Below are 19,909 nucleotides of genomic sequence, written 5' to 3' on the forward strand. Positions count from 1 at the left end.
CTCTTCAACTACATTTTCTAAGTGGACTTCGAAGAAATTCGAACCAACGGTTCGACGGAGGCTAAACAAGTGATGAAACTCATATCTGCCTCGGGTCTGGAACATTTTCTAAATGGATCGTTCGTCATGTATCAAGACGCGGTCGCGGAGTTCTTCCAAATCGTCGTACTCAATGAAGAAATCATATCCGCAACGGTTTGTGGAAAACCGTTTAAGGTTACAAAGGAATCGGTTGCTGAAGCTCTCTGCCTACCGACAGAGGGGAGTGACTTCACCGTGGACACGAACGAGGACGTACTCCTAGCGGTTCGCTATGCTGTATCGGACACTATCCAACCGATCGTGGTTTCCGGTAAGAAAACATACCTAAAACCGGAATATAGGCCACTTTGTGAAATTCTCTGAAAGTCGGTCCAAGGAAGAGGAGGAAACTACGACAGCCGAACAAGCTCGAAGATTGAGATGTTGGTCGGTTTAGTTAGAGGTATTAAATTTGACTGGGCCAAAGTTGTTTTCTCCAACCTGTGTGAGATGGTAGATCCAACCTCAAAACGTTCTCGGGGATATACCGTTCTGCTCGGCAAGCTGATGCACCACTCCAATATCGAAACCGGCCCGAGTGTTCTTATACTTTCCAGCAAGATAATAAGATCTACCCACTTTCTGAGAACAGCGGTTCGACCGAGAAGAGCGAAGACCTCAGCCGGTAAACAATCATCCACTCAACCTAAGAAATCACAGCCTAGAAAGAAGAAGGCTCCGGAGACAGAACAGTCCAGAAGCAAGGCGGTTCCACACACATCCGGAGGACTCCGCAACTAGCTCTAGTCGCACCAACTTCAACGACACCTAGCAGAATTGGTTAGACAAAGGAAAGGGGAAGGTCGTCGATGAAAATCCGGCCACAAATGTTAATAATGAATCCGGTCCAACTAGACAACCAGAGGCACGCGAAACCACGAACGACGACATTCAACAATTGGGAGAATGACTTGTCTCCCAAATAATAGAGCAACTTTTCGAGCAGGCTCATGTTGTGAGCGATGTTTACTATCAGTGGTCTCTCCAACGAGAGGAAGTCAGTTATGCCGACATGTTACCGGAGTGTCCCGCTCATCAGAAATGAGAAAAACTGGTGGAAATAGAGAAGACGGTGTTCGACCTAACAAAGACAAAGAGCGTTGTCACCGCTCTCAGAAGAGGAAGGATGGTTGAACCGCACGCTTGGTTGAAAGAACTCACCGGCCACATCCTTCACCTTCATGAACAAAATGTCCCTGAAGAAGACAATAACCAGCTCGATATGAAAGTGCTGGAAATGTTAAAGGCTAAAGAACAGGAGTTAACCGATGATATGACGTAGTTGGAATCGGAAGCCGGTCATCAAGAAGCCTCGCATTTTTCAAGATCTCATCTTGACGATGATGGAGGATCCAAATCCAATGCCGGTCACAATCTGGAAGAAGCCGAGAATGCCCTTCCTCCACCGGAATCCACGGTTAACATACTTGAAACCGAAACGGGTAATCCACTCACCGATCGGCCCGGGTCTTCACAAACCAATAAATCACCGTCGCCTGTATTGACTGAGGATCACGTCAAGGGATACATCGAGAAATTTTGTCAAGATGCCATCATCCCGTGGCAAACTAAAATGAGAGAAAGGGCGAAGAAATCAAAACGGTTGGTTAAGTCTACCGGTGACATGCTCAACTCGGTGATCCAACGGCTTACAGCCGTTGAAGAAAATTACGGCCTAACCGACCAGCTAATCAGCTCCACGACACATAGAACTACAACTCTAGAGGACGGTCTTGTTTAAACCGACCCGTGGCTCGGTTCGACGGATCAAAGGTTAGTGACTCTTAAAGAGGATCATAATCAGAGGTTGGCATGTCTTGAAGAGGGTATGTTTCAATCCGGTATCCAGGCCGGATCGATACTTGAAAGAATGGCAGCGCTTGAAGAAAAGCATGCCCTGACCGAAGCATCACTCCAAGCGGTCTCTAAACAGATGGCGGAAATGATTGCGGCCAAGCTAGCGACTAACGAAGCACTTGAGAAAGTGAATGAGATCGCGGCCCAACAAATTCAAGAAGCTGAAAACGAAAATATGCGGATACAGAAGGAAAGGGAACAGGCGGATGCGACCCTGGCCCAACACGTTCAAGTGGTAGAAAATGCCGCACCGAACAAGCGGTACAGGAAAATGAGGACGCGGCTCGGCTAATCCAACAATAGTTGATAGTAGAAGACATAGAGGAAAGAAATCAACTATCCAATACGGCTGCTCCCTCAACCGGACCGGTCACCAGAAAAAGAAAGGCAACCAAGAAGACAACGGTTAAACGGACTCAACAGCTGTTGGCTGACATTGCTGATCCGATCAATGATCCTCCAATCAACCCGGTTTCACCAGAAGTTGTATAGGTTGATGACGATGATGTACCGCTAATAAAGAGAGCGCAGTGTGTTAATGTGCCCCCACTCAGATCGGTTCATTCACAGGATTCACCATTCACCGGCACATCGGGCGGTCAAGCATCTTCCTCCGGACTTGGCATCGATCCTTACAATCCGGGAAAGGGAGCGATGACTAAATACCTTAAGAGATATATGACTAAGAACAACAAGAATAGGGAATAGACTTTCAATTATCTGTTCTTTATGTCAATGTTACAAAATTTCCTATATATATATATATATAAAGTATTTTTGGAAATCGGCCTACTTCTTACTTCTTACATGATTTTGAATATTTTAAATAAAATAATCAAAAAGGGAAAAATTGATAAGATAAAAAAAATTTTCAAAGACAAAATTTTTCTCAAATTTTTTCCAAAATTTTTCTAAGTCTTTTTCAAAAATCCGGCCAAACAAAATTTTAAAACAACCGGCCTACTTCTTACTTCTTACATGATTTTAAATATTTTAAATAAAATAATCAAAAAAGGAGAAATTGTTAGATAAATTAGACCGGTTAAAATAAGAACATAACAAAACAAATTTCCTATGCAGGAACAGTCAAAATCCAACCGGTCAAGTAATCAAACCAGTTAGAAGAAGAAGCAAAGGATGTATCCAAAACCGGAAAGTTATACAGTTAACCTGAAGCTATGAACAACCAGTGGATATCCTAAACCGAAATGCAGTATCCAATCGGAAAACCAATGAAGAGACTACTTAAAGAAAGAAGTCAGGATTATCAAACTAAGTACAATCTACAAATTTGTGCAAACGAACACTTTGTGCAGAAGATGATATCAAAGGAACAGACTGTGACATTGCCATATCCATAAAAGTCTGATGATACTCTGAAGGCTGCATAAGATTTCCAGAAGAAACAGTTACCATTTTGGTACAAGTCAAAGGTGCAGTCCTCCAGGTATAGGAAACCGACCAACCGCTAGTTGCCATATTAAGTAAAAGACAAATGAAGTCGGTCTGCTCCATGCCTTGGAAGCCTAAACCTCAATTAATGCAATGTTGAACATATGCTCAACCAATCAGATTCAAGGATTACCCTGAAGGTATCCATTGAAGAAATGTGACCGTTGGCACATTTCACCTATAAAAGAACGAGCTGAAGAGGAGTAAATGCAGTCCTACCAGTTACAAGTTCTAAGAGTTAATAGTAACAAGTTGTGTTTATCTCTCTACAAAATTTAAGTGTGCATTTGAAGTGAGATTACAATTTCTGTGAGAATTGTACGAGTGTTCATCGAGTTGTAAATAAGTCTCGATCGTGTATTGTATTTGTGTATTACTTAGTGAATATCCTTCTCGCGGTTTCGAGAAGAAAGGGTGACGTAGGAGATTTATCTCCGAACATCCATAAAAACATGTGTCTTGTTCTTTACTTTCTGCCGGTTCTACTTCCTAACCGACTTATACTGTTCTAACCGACTTACATCATTCTAACCGATTCACTAAACCTTAAACCGACCTCCTAAACTCCAAACCGATATTCTCCAAAACCTCTCTCTACCCATCCTGTGTGTGTTGCTTCAACCTGAAACAAAACACTTCCTCACTTGAACTTGGTTCAAGGGTTTGGGACAGTTTGAGTAGTATTGAAACCTGATGTTAATCTCTAACCGGATTAAACATCAACCGTTGAGTGTTGTCAGAAGAGTCAACCGGCCGGACCCTGGTCCCCCATCGGCGATCTAGATCCTAACATGACAAATGTTACTTATATTAATAGAGGCATCGACACCTTCGAGGGCAGGTCTATGTACAGCCCCACGTAACTCAAAATAGTTTGCAATCTAGAATTCGGTTCTTAATTGTTCCTGGTTCCCCACGAAGTGCAGTATAGTCGAAGGAGGATTCAAGCTCAATTGGGTTCTTCTTGATTCACTGGGTAAATATTATAAAATAGAGAGATATGGAAAGATGAAGACATTTGATGAAGTTAAATAATTCTTCTATCTCTTGCAATGTTAAGGATGAGGAAACAGTTTCTAATTAATTGCAATTTAGTGTTCAATAAACTTAATTACATGAGTTATAAAAAAATAACATTCTTACTAATTTCTCTTTAATACTTAATTATTTAACCATAAAGTCAAGGATGCCATGTGATAACTTTGTCTTAACAAAGTAAAGTTGAATATTTTTTCCCCAATAGGCATTACAATTAAAAATTATTTATATTAAATATAATTTAAAATAAATAATCTATAAAACATGTCATTTTAACTTTACTACAAACAATAGTTTTAGTAGCCTTTGTAGTTCAATACAAAGTACAATTGAAACATCACTACAACAAAATATACTTTCGACAACCTTATATGCCAACCCATATTAAGCGTCGACAAAAGTTAAAAGAAAACAAACTTTTGCCAAACTTTATATATATATATTCAACAACCTTTATTATTATTATTATTTTTATATACCTACTTGTTTGACAACCTTATAATTTAACTATTTTTTTATGTTTTATTTTATAAATATTTTATTTCACTATTTCAAAATCTTAAATTAAATTTGACTTGAAATTTTATAAACATTCAAATTTTATAAATATTAAAATTTAATTGTTATTTTTTTATAACATAATTATTAATTTTGTTTATAACATTATTAATTTTTTTATTTATTTAAATTAATTATAATTTAATTTAATTTAATTAAATTAAAAGTAAAAATAATATAAACAAAAATTAAATTATTAAATATTATATTATATTATATTTAAGAATTAAAAAAAATTATATAAAAAAATAAAAGAAAGAACGAAAGGAGAGAAAAAAACGGAAATGGAGAAGACGAAAAGCTTATTGTCCTCTAGCTTCGGCCATGAAGTTAACAGTCTATTCTCTACTTTTTCATCTGCTCTATTCATGGCAAAATCTTCTTCATCTGCTCTATCCATGGCGAAATCTTCTATGTAAGAAGTTAACGGTCTATTCTCTACTTCTTACATAGAAGTTTTTCTTAATATGCAAGTTATAATTAGTGTGCTAATTCGCCTGAATCATAATGATTTATCTAGTGTTTCATTTTAATGATTATACAGAGTGTTTGCACAATACTAGTATATGAAGTTTCAAAAAACTATACTAATAAAATCTTACAGTTATAAAATTAAACCTAGTGATTATTCAACTAGATAATGTGGAAAATCTTGTGGTTTCAGAGTTTTTTAGCTATGAGATATGAGAGCTTATTTTGCAAGATATTGTGTCCAGCAGTAATTCTTCATTACAATTGTCACAAAAAGAATGAGATACCTTTGCGGGACATTCAATGAAAATCGGGTTCTACTGCTAAAAAGGTTAGTCACTTCTTTAGTCTACTTGAAATAAGTTGTTAATCATTTGTTATACTCAAATCAAAATTGAAAAAAGTCACAAGTTCATTAAATTGTATGTTCTAGTTAGGCTTAGAATTGACAATGTCACAAACTCATGTTAAAATTGCTGACATATCTAACTATAGTTTTACCCAACTATTTTGTTCCCCAATTTAAATTGATTTATTAAATTGATGGATTTACTTTGGTCTGTGTTACTGGTTTATTGTGTTCTTTGTTTGTCTTAAAATCAGAAACTGTCTGAAATATTTAATAAGTGAGAAACTTTTTCCATAATTATACAAGAAGACAAAATAGAAGATTGTAAAGTGGCTGGTAGGGTCTGTTGGGGGAGTTGTGAAAGAATAATAGTATATAGTGGAGAAGAAATGAGATATTTAGAACCTAACCTGGTAGCTCAATGAAAAAGTTCTTACTAAGTCTCATGTTAACTAAGAACACAAGAAATAAAAATTGAAAAGGATAAAAGAGATGAGAACAACAACTAGATAATGACAAAAGAGAATAAGAATATAAGGATTCATTTTAATTTGAATCATTCTTTAATAGGGCCAGAGTCTATTTATTAAGAGTATTTATTAACAAGTATTTGGACTTCAAAATTCATATAGTTTTCTTCAATTTCAATTTTATTTCCTTGCTCTATTTTGTTCATTAGAACAACAAAATAAAGATTTCGTTACTTGTTTTTATTTTCATCCTCTACAAAATTCTAGAGATAATTTTAGGTTAATCTAAACTTGTAAAATATCAGTTAGATATGTTTTTTCTCTTCTTATATATATTATGCTCAATTTTCCATATTTCTCTTTTGCTTTATTATATTAGCCCTAATCTCTTTCTTAATTAATTAGTAATGATGACATTAAACAGACCGTTGTCAACAAACCAAAATAAATGCTTCATGGATATGTTAAAATCTGCAAAAATCTCCCATGATGATGAAGAAGCTGAACAAGAGTTTATCATCAAAGAAGAACTATTTTCTAACCCCACAAGTAACTAAGTACATCTTTTTTATATGTTTATTGTTTTTATACACCTAATTAACTTCTCAACATGTGATTTAACATTGATTGTTGATACTAAATGAGATGACCAGAAACCTAGCACTCCAAGATCAAAGCATTCTGCGACAGAGTAGCGTAGAAGAAGCAAGATAAATGACATGTATAACTAACACTCAACTGAGCTCATTTAGTAACGCTTTGTTTTTACCAAATCAAGTATATCAGAAATGGGGATCATGCAGATTTCAGAGTTTGAGAGAATTTATCCCCAGAAATGATCAAAAGAGAGATAAATCATCGTTCTTATTAGAGGTATATGAAAACAAAAAATTTATGACTGTGTATTATGTTTATATATAAAAGATATATTTTTTTATGAATTATATAGAATTATCATGACACACCACGAACATGTCCCTCGCTTCCAATCAAAGTGTTTCCGGTGAAAATCGAATCTATGATCTTTTGGTCTTTTAAGTCGACCTTTTCAAATAGACACGTAGAAATGTTAATAACTAACTAATTTCTTTAAATATTTTTTCCTATAAGAGATCTATTTTTTTCTAATATTTTATAGATACTAGGAATTATTCAAATCAACTATGGGCAACTCGTGTAAGAGCCGTTCCATTGAATTTTTACTAAAATGTGTTAAGTAGCATGTAATCCCTAGGACCGAGGTGTTTATATTTTGGTCAAAATTTCAGAAAATTATAACTTTTGATTCATATCATTGAATCATGATCCGTAGGAGCGAATGAAAAAGGGACGAAGACCCTACTAACTAGGAGCCACAACATGTCTTTTATTTTTCCATCTTAATAAGTTAGTTAGTTTGAGGAAAAAAATCAACAAATGTCATTGTGTGCAAACCGGTAAAGTACACAACATAAAACTACACTATTTTCCCTTCGGTCGTCGGCGTACGCTTCGGAGAGGAAAAAGGGTAAAAATAATTTGGACCATTTCTCGATTTGTGTGTGTCATTCTTGCGCAGGGGCCATGCTAATCTTCTCTGTATCGTTCAAATTTTATCGAATGTCCCTGAAGGGACATAACCATCTCTCTCATTTTTAAAAAGACTTCATTCTTAAGTTAGAGGAGCGATGTGGGATCAATTTTAGAAAATGAATGGACAACTGCTATTTTTTGTGATCGACTACTAGAGTGTTTTTCCAGGAACGCATGTGTTCTATATAGAGAATGAGGGTCTTTCAAAGTATGCCCTCAATTTATAGGGTTTTTTATTTTGAGGGAATATTGATTTTATGAGAGAAAAAGAATGGGGAGCTATCCATTATGTCATGTTGATAAGGTGTCCAAGGGCAGAGCTAGGATTTAAAATCTAGTCGAGCTAAGTTATTTCCATAAAATTTACCCGGCTAGAATGATAATAATATGAAAAAAAAATATACGTAGTTTACGGTCGTTAGGTCCCTTCATCGACCGAAGAACTCAATAGCGACGATATTTCTCCCCGTCGTTATTTCCATTCGAGTGCAAACTGTTTTGAGTTACCTGGGCTGTACATAAACACTCCCTTAAAGGTGTCGATGTCTCTGTTAATCTAAGTAACATTCTTCATAATGATTATAAGATAAGTTTATTAAATATCAAATACGAGTCATATACCTTGTTTGAAAGTACGAGTTATAACCACCATCATAGTAATAACTTCAATCCAAATTAAAGAGTTTTTAGTGAAAATCAAATGTTAAAAATAAAACTCTTTTTATTGGAGCTATACTAATAAATCATTGTAATAGTTTGTTATTAATATTTGATAAAATAATAAATAGTTAAAAGTATCAAATTCTTGAAAGTATTATTGAATTATCCTATTCTTTAAATAAAAGAAGAAAAAACACCATTAGCCTCAATAATGACAAAAAAAGTGTGTTGTCCCACATTGTTAGATGGAGTGAAAATAGGGATTCTATATTATTATAAGAGGGGAGTTGGTGATTAAAAAAATTATGAAGACAAAGTTCGCTTTGTGTTCAGTGCTTTGCTTCATAATTTTTTGTAATCACCAACTCCCCTCTTATAATAATATCGAATCCCTATTTTCACTTCATCTAACAATGTGGGACAACACACTTTTTTTGTCATTATTGAGGCTAATGGTGTTTTTTCTTCTTTTATTTAATGAATAAGATAATTCAATAATACTTTCAAGAATTTGATACTTTTAACTATATATTATTTTATCAAATGTTAATAACAAACTATTACAATGATTTATTAGTATAGCTCCAATAAAAAGAGTTTTATTTTTAACATTTAATTTTCACTAAAAACGCTTTAACTTGGATTGAAGTTATTAATATGATGGTGGTTAAAACTCGTACTTTCAAACAAGGTATATGACTCGTATTTGATATTTAATAAACTTATGTTATAGTCAATATGATGAATGTTACTTATATTAACAGAGGCATCGACAAATTCAAGGGAGTGTCTATGTACAGCCTGGGTAACTCAAAACAGTTTGTATGCGAATGGAAATAACGACGGGGAGAAATATCGTCGCTATTGAGTTCTCTGGTCGATGAAGGGACCTAACGACCGTAAACTAAGTATATTTTTTTTTTCATATTATTATCATTCTAGCCGGGTAAATTTTATGGAAATAACTTAGCCCGACTAGATTTTAAATCCTAGCTTTTCCCTTGGACACCTTATCAACATGACATAATGGGTAGCTCCCCATTCTTTTTCTCCCATAAAATCAATATTTCCTCAAAAGAAAAAACCCTATAAATCGAGGGCATACTTTGAAAGACCCTCATTCTCTATATAGAACACATGCGTTCCTCGAAAAACACTCTAGCAGTCGATCACAAAAAATAGCAGTTGTCCATTCATTTTCTAAAATTGATCCCACATCGCTCCTCTAACTTAAGAATGAAGTATTTTAAAGAATGAGAGAGATGGTTAAGTCCCTTCGGGGACATTTGATAAAATTTGAACGATACAGAGAAGATTAGCATGGCCCCTGTGCAAGAATGACACGCACAAATCGAGAAATGATCCAATTTTTTTTTATCCTTTTTCCTCTCCGAAGCGTACGCCGGCGACCGGAGGGAAAATAGTGTAGTTTTTTGTTGTGTACTTTACAGGTTTGCACACAATGACATTTGTTGATTTTTTTCTCAAACTAACTAACTTATTAAGATGAAAAATAAAAGTAATGTTGTGGTTCCTAGTTAGTAGGGTCTTCGTCCCTTTTTCATTCGCTCCTCTAACTAAATGATTGAGTCTTCTCAAGAACGGGGGCAAGAGAAGATAAGGTCCCTTGTCATGCAAAGAACAATTAGAATGTAAGAATTTATTTTTGAAGAGAATTAACAATGGTGTAAAAAATTAATCTGCACATCTAAACGAAAATAATTTTGAAGGATTACAATTAAAAGGGAGTATGTTGTCGGATAAAGAGTGAAATACTTTTATTTATTAAAATTTTTTTGAAGTATAATTCAAATAATACATTAATAAATATTATGAATTAAATTTTCGTAGATAAGAAAAATTCAAAGTTTAAACTCAATTGTAGGGTGCTTTTGATTAGAGGACCCAACAAAAATAGGCATATGCCACATATTGCAAAGAACACACGGTATTCTTTAGTAAAAGGCGAAAGAATAGTTCGCTTTGTGTTCAGTGCTTGGCTTCATAATTTTTTCTAATCACCAACTCCCCTCTTATAATAATACCGGATCCTTATTATCACTTCATCTAACAATGTGGGACATAACACTTTTTTTTGTCATTATTGAGCCTAATGATTTTTTCTTCTTTTATTTAAATAATAGGATAATTCAACAATATTTTCAAGAATTTGATACTTTTAAGTATATTATTTTATCAAACTTATATATAAATGTTAATAACAAAACTATTACAATGATTTATTAGTTTAGCTCCAATAAAAAGAGTTTTATTTTAAATATTTGATTTTCACTAAAAACACTTTAATTTTGATTTTTTTCTCAAACTAACTAACTTATTAAAATGAAAAAAATAGAAGACATGTTGTGGCTTCTAGTTAGTAGGGCCTTTGTCCCTTTTTTATTCGCTCCTCTAACTAAATGACTTCTCAAGAGAGGGGGCAAGAGAAGATAAGGTCCCTTGTCATGTATAGAACAATTAGGATGTAAGAATTTGATTTTGAACACAATTAACTATGATGTAAAAAATTAATCTGCGCATCCTTCAAAATAATTTTGAAGGATTACAATTCAAAGGAAGTATGCCAAATAAAGAGTGAAATATTTTTATTTATTACAAAATAAATAAAATAAAGTATAATTCAAACAATACATTAATAAAGTATAAAGCACGTTTACCTACCGTTGTTGAAGTTGCATAAACTATTTGTATTGTGCTCTTTGTTGACGAGAAACTGATTCAATTCGTAGTTCGATTCAACCTCTCATTAAAAAAGATATAACTTGGTTCTATTTCATCTCTTCAACAAGTTTAGTAATAACATAATTGTCCTATCGTTCCGGAACAAGCATTAAAAGTGATTATAGAAAAGAGAATTGAGGGTCCTAAATCAATATTGTAATTAAGAAACTATTTTTTGGAATATATATTTCGAATAGAAAGGTAACTTTGAAAAAAAAAGTGATTAGATAAAACGAAACGAAGTAGTGTCATTGATATAACATATGTCACAAGTCTTTGTCAAAAGATGAATAAGTCCATTTATTAGCTTAGATAGACACTTCGAACATAAACTGGAATATTCTGGAACTACAAAGATAATTATTAAATCGTTAGCACCGCCTAAAAGCTTTACTCATAAAGTATGTTTAATTGGTTATAATTTTCTTTTGACTATGCGCTATTGATTTCACTATTATCCGTGAGTAATAATAGAATAATTCTATTATATTTATAGACCATTTTTTATTTTCTCGAAAATGCACTACAACAAAACACACTTTCAGCAACCTTTATATGCCAACGCTTATTAAGCGTGGGTAAAAATTAAAAAAATAAAACTTTTGGCAACCTTTATACTTTACAACAACCTTTATTTTTTTTATATACAAACTTTGTTAAAATCCTTAAAATTTAAGTATTATAAATTTAATATTTTTTATGTTTTATTTTTAAACTTTATAAATATTTTATTTCACTATTTTAAAATTTTAAAATAAAATTTGACTTAAAATTTTATTTACATTAAAATTTAATTCATAAATTTTAAAATTTTATAACATTATTAATTTTTTTTATTAACATCTGTCTTTTATTTAAGTATTTAAAATTAATTAAATTAAAAGTAAAAAATAAAATAAACCAAAAATAAATAAATTAAATATTATATTATATTTAATAATAAAATTTTAACTTATATATATATTTTAAAACTATAATCAGTTTTTAATTATCAAGTTTAACACATTTTCTTTCTACGCTGACCAATTCTTTCTAACCTAAAAAATCTTTCTGCCTGTGTTAATCAGACTATCATCCTTCTACTCTCTACAGCCAGATTTTTGTGCTATCATCCTTCTACTCTCTGCAGCCAGATTGTCGTGCGCACGAGGTTAGATACATTCTTCTTCAACCATTAGGGCTTGCCTTCATCTGCACTATCATCCCTTGACTCTCCGCAGCCAGATTGTCGCACCCACGAGGTTAGTTACATTTTTCTCCGACCATTAGGGTTTTCCTTCATCTGCGGGTCTTGAAAGTCTTTTGAGTGATAAATGGTTCTACTTATCTGTTTTAAGGATGCAACGAGGTTTATATGCAATTTATTTAGGTCACTGGTTTTATTTTTCATGTCTGGCTCATAGATTTTCCCCTTGTTGTAGTGTTTTGGATTTCTAAGTTATTTTTAGTTGAATTTTGATGTTAGGTTGTTATCGCTGCACTAGATGATAAAACCATCTTTATGAGTGAGAAATGGTTATACTTTTTTCTTTTAAGGATGAATTAGAGTATACATTCAACTTATTTAGTTGAACCATCTTTATGAGTGAGCTGTTGTACTCTCCATACAAATTACAACTTACAAGCGCACTCACATGTATATAGTTTGTATAAAATCCAGATGATTAGCTCGCAATCTTTAATTTCACAAGTCATAATATGTTTTCCCTTGATTTTTTTGTTTGTGTAATAATATTCGTGCCTGCATAAAAGTGTGATGATGAAAGTGGTCACATAATTCTGATTTAGCTACATGGATACAATTTGAACTAATTTGAATCCCAACAAATTAGGGCTGAAGCAATGTCCATTATCGTGTGTTTGGATTCTGCATTTACCTTATAAATCATACAAAATAGTATATCTGTCTTTCAATTAAACTGAGTCAGAGGTTGTTTATAATCAAACAGCAAACAAAAGAAGTCATGGTATTAGATTAGCGTCTAAGAATACATATCTTTTTCGAGGATCTCCTAACATTGTTCGTCTCTACAAGAAATGATTTATTCTTTGTTGTATGCACATGTTTGACGAATTTGGATATATATGAATTTGGTATTTGCTGGTATAGTGGTATTGAGAATCATCTCAAGAAAGGAAGAGGTGGATGAATTCCTTGTAATTTTACCTGTTTATGGTGACATTTAATATAGATTTTATTAGGAAGGGGGTTATGAATTCCCCAATCGTTATGCCCGATCAAGGCTTCTTTGGTTGTTCCTAATTGGATTCCTTTAATTTTCTATCACCTGTCAATGTACTTTCTTGTCTTTATTGAGTATTTTTTTGTTTGATATGTATAAACTTATAAAATCAGTTTTATACAGGGTACATAAAATGAGTATTAGTCACTAAAGTGAATGGAATGTTTGGAAACTATTCTACCACTGGTGCTTATATTATATCAATGGAAAGGTCTATAACATAACTGGGGTTACATAGTATTGTTAAAAACGTTAGTTTTTAACCAAATAATTCTCTAATAACTTCTCCTAATCTTATTCTCCAATAATTCTAAGAAAGAGTCAGACTAGAAGGTTAGTATTCAGTAATAATAATTATTTTACAAAATCATGATTTCAAAACTAAGGGTGAATGCATTTGCGGGTATCGCCTTCATCAACACTTGAATTGTCATTTGAGTCCCTCAATGTGAAGAAATTTGATAGTATTGATCTTTCTTTCGCCAAAGGTATGTTGGTTTTGATTTCATGGTGATTATGACTTTGTTTCAATAAGAAATATAAAAGGGAACTTTGTAGGGAGGAGAGTATCCACACTATTCATTTCTTTCCTATTACCTAGAGATCTATTCTCATTTTATAGGACCTGAAATGAAATATAAAATAAATATAAGTTGTTTAGTATAAAGGACAAACTTGACTGGATATTGGTATGCTAACAATTACAGTGTGTTGTTATCCTTTACTCTTACATCTCTTTGTGAAAATTTTCTTGTTATGATCCATATAGATTGCATTGACAGGATGGTGAATTCCATAGGCATGTCGGAGGAGATTTCTCCCTCACTCAAGAACATAGTGAATCTATTTTATGAAAGTAGTCAAAGGTCACTCATTATGTTTACTTCAGTTGATAGTGTAAATGAAGAATTTCATAAAACTTACAACATTAATGATAATGCTGAGTTGAATGATACTGGAATTGAAGATTTTGCAACATGGGGTTTTGAGAATGAAGATTCGAATGGGGAAGACCCTATTTCCGGAGGTGATTATGAGGATGTCTTTCAAACCTTCTTAACTTATGTCATTTGGGTTAAATGTTTAAAATATTATAAAAATAAAGTATTTGGTTGATTATTTGAATGAATTAATTCATGGTGGGAAATATTTGTATTATTTCCAAATAACCTTTCATCAAACATGGCCCAGAATTATGTAATATCCTTTTGTCCTAGCATTGAAAAAGAGTAAAAGATGATTCTTTACAACAGTTCTGGTTGAATCTTGCAGGAGAATGATTTTCAATCCTTATTGTGGAAGATAGAATAGAGAATGTGAGGAATATTTGTTTCTGAGTTTGAGACTTAATTTAAAACACAATGTCCCGGCGGGTCCTGATCATAGGAAGTATCAGAAGGTAGGTAGGCCTTAGAAGCTTATGGAAGGAATATTACAATTACCGTTCTCAATTTCGCTCCTAAGATAAATTCTAAGGCATCCTCCCCGTGTTGTTTTTTCTCCGCTCAGTACATGAGAAAAGATGTTCACTTCTTCAACCACATCAATGTTTGATGTCCTAAAATTTTCACAAGATTTCGTAAAGCCAGATTCTATCCTATTCATCGACCCAAACTCTGAAACAGTTTTAGAGTTCATGTAACTGATTGCAATTTTAAAAGGTGAGACTGAAATCACTTGACGAATCAGACAGTACAGACGTGACATACCATCTTCTTCGTCGTAAATTGCCCATATCTGCTTTGCATTGAAGCATTCCTCAGACCTTTCATTGTCAAAGTTGTGAAAATCAGAGTCAGGAACCGTCATGTCGCATTAATATCCTCCTCCTCACCACTGATTGAAGCTCCACTGTGCCAGAAATTGTGGCAGTACTAATCTAGTTAGAAACCACCACCTCTCCTTCTCCTACTTCTTCTCCTTCTCGGTTCGTTCACTGAGGTCAGACAATATATTCCATGCTTCCGATAGAAGCTTAAATGCCCTATCTGCCCCCAATAGTTTTGTTGCAATAAGAGTTAAGTGCACAACACATCTCCTTATACTGTTTGATGAGCCTAGCCTTAACGGCAGATGGTTTTAGACCAAAAATTGCATAGAAATCAATTTTCCCTTTCAATTTTGTCTTAGATGCAACATACACATCAAATGTAGTTTTCATTTCTTTTATACCCTCCAAGCTTGGACAAAGAATTTGAACTCTCAAAGCATAGCTACTTGCGCCATTGTAGTCTTTCTCAACAAATCTTTTCTCAGCCTCCTCCCTTTCTGTCCTGCGAACCTCCTTTACCGCCATAGGATCCTCCTCCCTTTCTGTCCTGCGAACCTCCTTTACCGCCATAGGAGCCTCCTCCCTTTCTGCCCTGCAAACCTCCTCCTCTACCGCCATTGTAGCCTCTTCCTCTATCGCCCTGGTAGCCACCTCTTCCTTAATTTCCTTAATTTCTGTAGGAGTCTCCTCTTCCGCCATAGGTGCCACCTCTACCTCCCTAGCAGCCTCCTCTTCCGCCATAGGTGCCACCTCTACCTCCAAGTGATTTTAGTCTCACCGTTTAAAGTTGCAATCAGTTACATGAACTCCAAAACTGATGTGGAGTTCGGATCAGTGAATTGGATAGAATCTGGATTTACGAAATCTTGTGGAAATTTTAGGACAACAAACATTGATGTGGTTGAAGAAGTGGACATCTTTTCTCATGTATTGTGCAGAGAAAAAATAAAATGGGGAGGATGCCTTAGAATATATCCTAGGGGCGGTGATATATGGGCCATATATAAGAACTGGTCATCGGAATGGAACAGGGAGACCCCCTCTGAAGTTAGGCATCAATATGAGATGGTGGAAGTTATGATGGATTATGATGAAGAAGATGGAGTGCATGAGTCCACTGGTGAAAGTAGATGGTTACAGGACTGTGTATGGGAGGAACCTAGATAAGGGTTCCATTTGTTGGGTTTTGAAGAAGGAAATGTTGAGATTCTCACATCGTGTTCCTTGTTGGCGAATTAGAGGTGGAGAAAGGACTGATGATCTTCCAGAATGCTGTTGGGATCTGGATCCTTCAACAGCAGCAAGAACAAGAAGAAGCTGAAGCTGGGAAACATAAAGTGATATCTTAACTTACATTCCATCCCCCAATTGAAAAGATTATGAACTGTTTGTTGTTTCTTATGATTGTTGTTTCTTATGATTGTTTGTTCCTGACTGTGTACTTGAGTGATTACAAATGGATTGCCAAAACTATTATAGGCTGTTTCATTGTTGTTGATGATGTTTTTGATTTTGACATGTGAGAATTATTCTACATGTCAAATTAAAGTTGAATAGTGGGTTAATTTCTTGTTTAATATTAATTAATTTATATTTTCTAACAAAAATTGTATTAACATTTATGTTGGTAAAAATATTTCTTAAAAATATTTAAAATTATTATTTCAACATAATTTTATTAATTTATAAATTAATTTTTCTTTTTATATTTTACTGATTTAATTAACCATATATTCTACAACATTTTTACAATAGTTTCATATATCTTAATAATAAATATAGTAATTTCAAATGTACATATTTTATAATACATAACAATTATATATTTTAAATATTCACAATTAATTTACAAACTTATCTTGCAAGACCATTTGCAATTAATAGGTATTTTTTAAATAATTTATACATTTAATTTACTTGCTATATATTTTGTCATATATATAAAATTTATATCTTAAATTTTAACAATAATTTTAGCCATTTAATAACATGATTTGCAATAACTTTACAATGTATATTTAAGTTTTTTTTTCAATTAGTTTATTAATAGTATTTGTTAGTAATAGAAAATATGTATTTTTTAAATTTAGATTAATGGATGGTTTCTCGGGATATAATCAGGTCCTGATGGCGCCTGAAAACAATGAGAAAACTACTTTCATCATAGAGGTCGGTGTCTTTTGCAATAAAGTGATGCCCTTTGGACTGAAGAACAATAGAGCTACGTATCAGAAAGCAACCATAATTCACAACTATTCTCCACGACATAATCCACAAGAAAGTCAAGGTCTACATTGACGATATCATTGTCAAATCCAAGAATCGAGCTGAACATATCACGAACTTGGAGAAATTCCTTTAGAGGATTTGGAAATACCATCTCTGTTTAAATCAAATGAAGTGCACCTTCGATGTCACTACTAGTAAGATGATAATATTTCTGATTACTCAAAGAGGAATAGAAGTCGACTCTAGCAAGATTGTGGCCTTCACAGCCATGACATCACCCCGAAATGAGCGAGAGGTTCGAAGATTTTTGGACAAAATTCAATATATTAGTCTCTACAATAGTAAGCTCACTTACACTTGCGATCATCTATTCAAGCATCTTAAGAAGGGTCAAAAGTTGTTTGGAGTGATACTCATTAACATGTCCTCGAGAAGGTGAAGGCGTATTTGTAATCCCTTCCTATCCTCATGTCTTTAAGGCCAGGAGTTTCTTTGATTCTTCACTTCACTATCACTAAGTCATCCATGGGGAGCATTCTAGTCTAGGAGAATGAAATCAAAGAAGAGGTGGCAATCTACTACATCAGCAAAATGATGACCGATTATGAGTTAAATGACTCTTCTATGGAGAAGGTCTATTGGGCACTAGCCTGGGTAACGAAGAGGTTGCGCCATTCATCAGCAAAATGATGACCACCGATTATGAGTTAAATTACTCTTTTGTGGAGAAGGTCTGTTGGGCCCTAGCCTGGGTAGAGAAGAGGTTGCACCATTATATACAAGCTTACCCAATCAAGCTAGTGTCAAGACTTGATCTCATTCGTTTCTTGTTTCAAAGAATCCCTCTTTTGCTGTGTTTGGCCAAATCGATGATGAGGATTTTTGAATATGATATCTCATATACCGTTCAGAAATTAATCAAAGGTAGTGTGGTAGATAATTTCCTTGATGATCAGCCAATTATTGTTGAAGATGATGACGAAGAGATGAAATAATCAGCACAGGGCTTGAATACGTGAATGTATGCTCAAAATGCCCTTAGTAAAGACTATGGTATTTTGTTTTCGTAATGCAAGAGTGATGAAAGAAGACTTTGATCTTTATGTCACGTGGTTAGCTCTAGACCGAAACATTTTCAACGCATAAGACTTGCAAAATGTTCTTGACTGTCTCAACCAAGATGAATTTCAACTTCTTTCTTTTTTCCTCAACACAGAGAATGTTGTCCAAAAAAGTCTCCCATTTTATACTTATCAAGTGACCAAATTTTGGACTTATGATAAGGACTTGGTATTCATTTTTTTAGAACCACCTTGAACCAAGTGTTTCTGAGTTTCATCTGCTCTCTTCACTTTTTTTAGAGAGAAATCCTTGAAAAATCTAAGCTTTGATGAATTCATGCTCAGGGTATATATATGATAGAACCAGCACGCCTAGCGAGATTGTATAGCGGCAATTTCAAATTTTCAATATTTTGATGAATACTTTGCTCATTGATTTTTTTTATTATTATCATCGGTATATCTGACAAAATTTATACGCCTAGTGAGATTACCCAGCGGTGATTTCAAAGCCTCAAATTTTTGATGAATACTTTGTCCTTTGATTTTTTAGTATCATTGGTATATATGACCAAATCGATACGCCTAGCGAAATTTCTCAATGGTGATTTCAATGTCTCAACCTTCTGATGAATACTTTGCTCGTTGATTTTTTTTGTTTAAAGTTTCAAATCAATATCTCTTTTAAATACATTTATTTTTGTGAAACTAGACAATCCTCCTAATCCACTCAACTTTTAGGTTAGGTTCGGGTTCTGTTGTGTCTCGACGTGTTTGGAAATATTTTTAAACAATCGCAAGATATCTTGAAGGAAATGAACTAACAAAACTTCATCGTGAGTCTTTTTAAAAAGACTTCGAACCCACTTTCGAAGCCAGTCCCTAGTTAAGAATTGGTCATAACCCTTACTCATTTTATAATGTCCTTGTCGGTTCATGACAACAAAGATAAGAATTTTCTGAACACCAAGGATAAAAATGTTTTGAATGATTTTGACCGAACCTATTTGATAGGCTGTCTACCTATCCCCTAAAATGGGGAATCGGGTCCAAAGGAAGTTCAATGTTCTTCTTTCAATACCGAGAGTAATGAATTGAAAGGAAAATGGAAGAAATTCCCTCAGTGTGCTTGTTAATAAGTCTTCAACATGACTTTGTTTTTAGAAACTTGACCTTTACAACAGTTCTGGTTGAATCTTGCAGGAGAATGAATCATCTATTTTTCAACCCCTATTGTGGAAGATAGAATAGAGAATGTGAGGAATATTTATTTCTGAGTTTGGGGCTTAATTTAAAACACAATGTTAGGGCGGGTCCTGATAATTGGAAGTATTAGAAGGTAGGTAGGCCTTAGA

The 19,909-nt window shown here is 33.8% G+C and overlaps 1 protein-coding gene and 3 non-coding genes across 4 annotated transcripts; 2 read left to right on the forward strand and 2 right to left on the reverse strand.

Moving 5' to 3' along the window:
* Positions 1–7,788: 7,788 nt before the first annotated feature.
* LOC124923025 lies at positions 7,789–7,891 on the reverse strand. The gene has a single exon (XR_007098066.1). It is a non-coding gene; the product is annotated as a U6 spliceosomal RNA (small nuclear RNA).
* Positions 7,892–9,778: 1,887 nt separating this feature from the next.
* LOC124923005 lies at positions 9,779–9,881 on the forward strand. Its single transcript, XR_007098047.1, has one exon. It is a non-coding gene; the product is annotated as a U6 spliceosomal RNA (small nuclear RNA).
* Positions 9,882–10,393: 512 nt separating this feature from the next.
* Positions 10,394–10,511, reverse strand: LOC124922872. Its single transcript, XR_007097923.1, has one exon. It is a non-coding gene; the product is annotated as a U5 spliceosomal RNA (small nuclear RNA).
* A 5,554-nt stretch (positions 10,512–16,065) lies between these two features.
* Positions 16,066–16,613, forward strand: LOC124926939. The gene is made up of 2 exons (XM_047467308.1): positions 16,066–16,390; positions 16,504–16,613. The coding sequence occupies exons 1-2, from the start codon at positions 16,066–16,068 to the stop codon at positions 16,611–16,613; spliced, it is 435 nt and encodes a 144-aa protein (XP_047323264.1).
* The last annotated feature ends 3,296 nt before the right edge of the window (positions 16,614–19,909 follow it).

This window comes from Impatiens glandulifera, chromosome 1 (assembly GCF_907164915.1).
Source record: "Impatiens glandulifera chromosome 1, dImpGla2.1, whole genome shotgun sequence".
Taxonomy (NCBI): Eukaryota; Viridiplantae; Streptophyta; class Magnoliopsida; order Ericales; family Balsaminaceae; genus Impatiens; species Impatiens glandulifera.